Source organism: Corvus brachyrhynchos, unplaced genomic scaffold, assembly GCF_000691975.1.
Source record: "Corvus brachyrhynchos isolate BGI_N302 unplaced genomic scaffold, ASM69197v1 scaffold61, whole genome shotgun sequence".
Taxonomy (NCBI): Eukaryota; Metazoa; Chordata; class Aves; order Passeriformes; family Corvidae; genus Corvus; species Corvus brachyrhynchos.
Window position 1 is genome coordinate 4,089,510 of NW_008236478.1, and position 7,571 is coordinate 4,097,080.

Here is a 7,571-nt window from a genome sequence, read left to right on the forward strand (position 1 = left end):
GTATAAGCCAGATGCAGCATGACCAAACATGATCTAACACAGATGCACAAACGTGCTGTGAACCAGGAGCTGTTGTACAAAGACAAGTCATTAGCAGATTTATGCCCCCTATTATCAAAACCTCTATTCTAATGTAAGCCAAACACCCAGCCACAAGCTACTTTTGTCTGATCCATGCTGCACTTTTACAAACAGGTAAGCACTAGTCAGAGACCTTGCAAGACACAAACAAGCAATACAAATCAGAGTTAAACACTTCTGGCATCAGTGCAAAAACACAGACAAAATCCTTGATTCTACAAACTCTCCAGTCAGCTCACCAATTCTGTAAGAACAGAACAAGAGAAACTAATCATGTTCTTCCTGAAACACTACACAGAGAGGTTTTATTAGGTCCAGCCCTCCGTGTATAAAAGACATACTGAAATTTGTTCTGCTTTTTATAGCTCTGTGCTATATTTAACAGTTGATATATTGTAGGCAGAGAAGTCTTATTACTGCTTTCTTTCATGTATGATATTCATAGCAGACTGAAAACTATTTTCCTGTGTTGTTGCAGCAGTCAGGTTTTGACTTCTGGAATAGGCAAGACAGGCATCAGTATTCTACGTCAATCCACCTTCGTTCAAAGAACCAAAAGCTCTGCAGCCACCAGACACCCAAGGCTCCAAATAGCTCTGTGAGCCACCACTGTTCTTACGTCTAAACAGAAATTAGGGCAAAGTTTCAAGTAATGTAGTAACCCAATCGTGTACAAGAAGCAATGATAGAGCCAGGGGCACAAGTCAGTCCCTTTCCCTTCAGAGAGAACTACCTTTTTGCTCACAATGTCCCAAAGCAGCAAAACTGCATTGCAGAATAGACGTGCCTGTAACCATTGTAACAAATTTACAAGTAAGCAAACATTTCTTCCTGCTGCCATCACCTGACCTGCCACACTCTACTTACCCTCAACTTTCAGCTGTTCAAATCCCATCTCTTTAGAGGAACCAAAGTTTATGTGCAAATATGCATAACAAAAACAGAAGCTGTGTCTAGAAGCACATTTTAATTGGATGCTTTTCCTACAGCATTTACGGATATTTTCCAGCCCTTTACAATTCCTAATGTGAAGGCAGACAGCAAAATGGTCAACTTACCCTACTCTGCACTCCTGTAACAATATTCAGTACAGTGCCTCTCTAGAGGTCATGTCAGAAATTTGTGCTATGAGAACAACTGCAGAACAAAGCAGTATACAGGATTCTGGAGGGAAAATTTATGATAATTACAGGGAAACCACATGCACATTTTTTAAAAGAATAATTTTTCTGCATTATAACCAGACTATAGATACTCCTCTTTTTTTTAAGACTGTTTTTTGAATACTGGGGAAGGGAACAAAACACTTTAGACCTCAAGAAACTCTCCAGGACCATCAAAAGGAGCGACTAAGGACTTCAACCATGCTTCCAGGCAGGTGCAACACACCAAGAAAGTAGCCAACACCTTCCCCTATGACCTTAGCAACAAACTCCTGAAACTCAGCTTATTTCAAGGATACAAAAAGTCTGTTGTTACTGCATATAGATGCTATTCCAAGAAGAGTGAAAGCCCATCTCCTGTACTCTTCCAAGAAGTGCCGGAAAATAGTGTTATCTGCTGAAATGTAGATTTGGATTTCTTTGCTGTTTGGCTTGTTTGTTTTTTAAATATTGTGCATAACGTAAAAGAAAAATAAATCAGTTGTATTCAAGTACCAAGCAGTATAAAAAGAAAAAACATGGTACCAGCTTGTTTCTGCTTTCAAGTAAGGAAGACATAAGTCAAAGACTTGGGTCCCACTTGTTTCTTACTATGGGTGAGCAAATATTTCCACTTCAGCAAGGTAAACATGAAGCATCCCAGTCCTCTAGAAGTGAGCTGAGGGCAGCCATGATATATATGCACTGGGGTTGAAGACTAATGTATCACCATTGGTGTGCAGACATATTTTCAGTGAAGCTCCAGCTCATGAAACATTTTACTCACTTTTACTGTTACCGAGCTCTGGTAAACACAAAGTCTGAACCTTGATGAAGTTGTAAGTGCATTTTTCTCTTGGACTTTCAATGAGAAATATGATTTTTTTTTCTGTAAAAAACTGTTAAGAACATAACATCTTGCAAGTTTTAATTATCAATTACAATAGCCTCATTTACTATATCACTCTGGCTTTTATGTCTGCTGGGCATTGCTCCAGTTTTTATTTCTTAGAATAGCTTACAATCTAGCTTTGCCCTCCATCTCCCTCCCATTACCTCTCCCCCACTTTCATAAAGACTTTGCTTTCTTTATATTTTGATTATCTTCACTTCAACCCCCAATACTGCTACTTTATGGAGCTCTTTATGGAGCTGAAAATAACCACTCACATTCAAACCAGACAAAGTCTAATGCAAATAAACTGCAAGTCCAACATTCACTGAAGCAGAAGAAAAGATTTACTCTGTATCAGCTTTGGGCAAAACCAGCACTCATCAGGAATCCCGTGCAGAGCTCTGCCCTCTTGCACAGCGAGCCGTAAGGATCTCTTCTCTCTCAACAGGGACGAGATGCCCATTGTTTCTCCCCATTCCCTCTGAAGAGGTTACTTTACCCATTCTCTGGATGCTGCTTTCAACTCCAGCCCAGCCTCTACGGCCTGAGCAGCTGCCTCCAGCCTCCACAGAAAGATTTTTGAGTGTCTCACACTAACTGTGAAAGAGTTACACAGCTTACTCATACTACAACACAGGACAGTGAGTTTATTTGTTTTAAGATGAATACAGTCTATAAGTCATCCTCAGGCATTCAGTTCATACCACAAAGTCAAGCCTTAGAATTAGCTAATAACTGGCACAAGAAAATCACTATCCAACAGCCAAGCTCCCTTTTAAAGCATTTTCCTTTATGGGAAGGTCAAGGCCTGAGTTTGAGTTTGTGTTGGTAAGAGATTTCCCTCTTCCCCTGTCCCAAATGTTCTTGATTAAGTGATTAGGGTTTTTAGCCCAGATGCTGCTCCCACTGGAGACAGCATTAAAATTTCTATCAAGACAAGTCAGGTTCTACAGGTCTCTGTTCAGGAAAGGAATACAAAGATCCCACCTTTGAGCCACTGCAATCAACAAAAATTTTATAATAGAGCAGGTTTTAATCAAAAGTCTGAATAGCCCTTCCTCCCCGCATCCTGGCCATCCTTTATGTTGAGTTGCTTTACAAAACTGAGTGGCAGCCTAAAAATTTATTTGTCATTACATTAACAGCATACATCTGTGCAAGTAATGTGCCTGTGCTATCATGGAGGAGTCACAGAGCACAGAGAGATTCATCTCACAAGCAGGTTAAGTCTAAGTACTCCTTACTTTTACAGAAGTGGTTATACTTGAGCATTTGCAGAATATGTGAAGTGACAGTATGTAGTTGGGGAAAGGAGGGAGGATTATCAGAATTATGCTGCAGATTCATGCATGCCTTAAGACCACTGTTACCTGAAAATAAAGACAGACAGCCATATAGAACAGTCATTCAGAAAGGAGGTAAAAAAAAGAAAAAAAAAACAAGGAAAAAACCCCCTAGGCTGGAAACAGTCCTTTTGGTGAATTACTTACTGATGCTCTCTTCAATGAACATTAAGTATAACCATATGGTTGGTAAAATTATTTCTGTGGTCTAGTTTAATGAATAGAGTCAATTTTCCTACTTCTAGGGGAAGCACTCAGATCTTCAGAATGAATCACATGATTTGCCAAGCTACTGATTGACAAAAGATCCAACATACTGCCAGCAATCAGCAAGTAGATCATGGAGACTTCTTCAGGTATCCACCTCTCCAACACTGCAGATCATATGAGGGAGGTGAAATAGCTAAACCTAGGTACCTTGGTAGATTTAGTTGCCTTTTTCTAATACAAAAAACAGATTTAAGGTAAACAGAATGTGTCTCACCATTTTGTGTTATTTTTTAATACACAAAAGCAACAGAGATGTCTAGATCAAACCTATTTAACACATTTAGGAATTCACAACTAGACAATGAAACAGAGGCAAGTAACAACAGGGTATTTGCCTGTCTATTTTAAGGAGAAAAAGCTTTTATAATCTTAGAAGGCTTCCTTCCTTGGGATTTGAATGTTGTTTTGCAATATATTGGATCTTCTGTCCTAAATCTATGCAATTCTTACTGTCACATTGACAAATACTATGAAAGACAAGTAATGTAAAAGCATATACACAAGAAAATAAAGGGCCAGAACAAAAGCATGTTAGCTAGATCAAATGAGTTTCCTAGCATTCAGCCAGATTTTTTAGTGAAAATAACAACAGTCACAAACATACCTTAGTTCTTCCACACTGCTTCTAAGTAACAAACAGGAACATTTAAAGTCTCCTCCATATAAGTAATTTTACAACACTGAATCCTGCAATAGCAAGATTTAGACTTGGCTCATATTCTCCACTTCTAGAGATGTGTTAGTGGTCAAACACTTGAAATGGGTATTTCAGAGCTTTGACAGAGCAGTCCTGAAACTGTTGTCTGGTGTCAATTCATACTCAGCAGAACACACTGATAGCCAGCTGCTGTTACAATGGCTAATGAAGTGTGACAATTTAAGTGCCAGTACCCAGAACACTCTGCCCTTTCAGGGTGATTAAGGAAGCAAACTTCCATGTAATGGATAATATTCTGCTTCTGTAATTCCACATGGATATTACAGTTTGAGCCAAGAAACACTTGCTATAAAGGAAGGTGTGGAACTGGACAGCTGTCCAAAGCACTCACTTTAGTGTGAGTGCACTTCACTGATTGCTTTATGCTAGAGAACTCCCCAGCCAGCCTTTATAGGGTTTGTCTTAAACTACCATCAAGTGTTGTAGCAGACAGGATGTTAACAGCACTGCAGAGATGTGGAATTTCATGCCCAAGTCCACCAGTCATTTGCTATGTGACCTCGTATTTGTGTTCAATAGCTGGCAAAACAGCCCAAACTCCAGCTATGGCCTCCCCTGCTACATTGGCTATATTGCAGCTGAGACAAGACTGATCCCTTGCTGTAGATTGCATATTTACAGCATGTAAGGCCAAAGCTACAGAGAGAAATGCCCAGCTGTGAGAGCCACCAGGTAACTTCCAGTCCAGTTCTACAGCTGTGGGAGTGAGGGACATGAACTTCCTTACCAAGCAACGGTAGCTGTTATTATACGATGCAGGAAGAATGAATCTGGAGAGACTGACCATTCCAAGGGGATAGTCAGCCTCTTCAGAAAGTCCTGAAGTGACCTCCCATTGTCACTAAGAACATGACCTGAATCATTCCTAGGACACATGAAAAGATACTCAAAACCACCTCAACTGAGGCCACACTTACTAGAACTAAAACTCACCTCCTACTGTGGTGCCAACAATCTTACACAATGCGAGGCAAACAAGCTTTTAAGGACTTAATCATCAGTAGACTCTAAACTGCAAGGGACTTGCAATCAGCCTAAAGAACAAGAAATCTAGCACTAGTAGTGGACTACTACACCAATTCAGAAACTTGGTAGTCCTTCCTTGGACATGGAAACAGCCTAATATTTACTGAAAGTGGCTGCACAACAGCATAACAGTTGGAATTCATGTTGAGCTCTTACAGCATTCTTTTTCCCCCTTAGAATCCTGGTCACCTGGTATGTGAGGATATTGATGACAGAAGGGTATTGACAAAGAAAAAAACCTCTTGTACAGCAAAATTGCATGCTTGGGAGTTAAAAATGAAGCACACAGAGCCAAGGACTGCAGTCAACAGCAGTTGGTGATTCAGTATGATAGTTCCTTAGACTGAAGCAGAGACAGAAAAGCCACTGTAACCTGCGATACCCAGCAGCCATCCCTCACCCTCAAGATCAGGTCCCTCACCCTCAAGATCAGGTCAAAAGTTAGGGACAGAAGTGCCAGACCCACCAGTCAAGTAAAACATTCACATTAATCTTAGTGACACTGCTCTGGGACAATCAAATTAGTCTGTTTTTTACAGAAAATTAATGAAGATCTGTCCCAGTATAGATGGATACACAACAGAAAACTGCCTCCTGAATGCTTTTTCTCTCCAACACATTTTGTACAACAGCTCTTCCATGCTTCTCCACCACAGCCAATTTTTGAAGTGTACTCTAATGCAAAACTTCACATTTACATCAGCTTCTGGAGTTCCCTGCAAAGCCTCTTTTTAAATTCTTGGGGATCTGGGATCTAGTCATCTCATGAACTGCCTTTCTTTAAATGACACACTCACAGAATTGAAATCAAAAGCTAGCTGGTATTATTATGCTCCCACACACTGTTTCTCCCCCATGCTCCATGGTTGGTCTTCCAGACTCTTGACTTCAGTCTGTTTGAAGGTTAATACAAAGGGAAGGGAACCTGAATCAAATCTCCAGCCTGTATGGTTTCATACCTGGTTTCCAAGAGATAATCAGTCTGCAAGTACCTATAGTGTCAGGCTTCTAGGCTGTCATAACATACTCTAAGTCGATTATGAAGCATCTGATCATCACAGCTGTACTCTAAAAAAACTCCACATTTACTAAAAACATCCTGCACAGCAATACTTCAGTAGAATACCCAGCAGTAGAATACCCTTCCCTCCCCCATCCATGTTCTCAGCAATGTCACCAATTAACAAATGTGAATTGATTCTGTTGGTCCTAATCAGTTAGGATGGACTGAAAAAAAGTTATTTTCCCAGCAAGTTTTAACAGACGGGCTCTCACAGTGTTTTCCCAAAGTACTTCCCATTGAACCCATATGAACCATTCACGTACCGTTCTAAAGTCTTCCTCAAACTTGTAAGCTCCACCTCCCGTGGCACAGAGCGTAGTGTGCAAACTGGAGAAGTTCTTTTCACTACCCATCTGTATGAACCTGTGCATGGCACAGCTGGGAAAGCGGATGAAGTGCAGGTTGCCTTTGCGTCCACACATAGTCAAATTTTTCAGTTCGAGGTGGACATCGCGAATGCCAGTTTTACCATAGGCTGTATTGGAGGTCAAGTATTTCCTAATGCTTTTCAGGTTTTCCACCTCCTCCTGTTCCTCCTCTGCAGTAATGTCCTTAGGTTCAAAGTAGACCAGTTTAACCAACGTTCCACCGATATCCATTCCAAACCATGGGAATGCTAAGAACAAGGGGTTTAGAGAGGCAAAAAGAGAAAGTCACTATAAATGTACAGGCTAGACAAACCACTTAAATCATTTGCTGAATCACAATTCAGTGCAGTCACAGTAGCAGTATCTACTCCTGAGAACTCGGGGTCACTTATGTCCAATTCATATGCTTTAAACACATCTCTAAGTTAAACCATCATAAAGCCCCAGTTAAGAAAAAAAACCCCTCAAAATATTCTTGTCTGAAGAAGCAGGTTTTAATAAAATGAACACATTTTTTTCCCAGGAAATCATTTTACTCTTCAGTCAGCACCTCCTGACAGAGCACATTTACTGCATTTCACCCAATCGGCACCAATGGGTGAGAAATGAAATGAAATTGTGTTTCACTCAATTGGCTTCAATTCTGCCAATATATTGGGGGGGGG

General features: G+C 40.5%; 1 protein-coding gene across 18 annotated transcripts in view; it reads right to left on the reverse strand.

Annotated features, from left to right (window-relative positions):
- The window catches only part of PANK1 (pantothenate kinase 1), a 43,593-nt gene that overhangs the window by 11,412 nt on the left and 24,610 nt on the right, over nt 1-7,571 (reverse strand). For 15 of the 18 annotated variants that reach the window (XM_017726020.1, XM_017726027.1, XM_017726019.1 and 12 more), the window contains one exon: nt 6,802-7,154. The exons of the other annotated variants lie outside the window; for them this stretch is intronic. In XM_017726020.1, the coding sequence (XP_017581509.1) occupies nt 6,802-7,154 (353 nt within the window). The remainder of the gene's footprint in view (nt 1-6,801; nt 7,155-7,571) is intronic. 18 annotated transcript variants of the gene reach the window in all.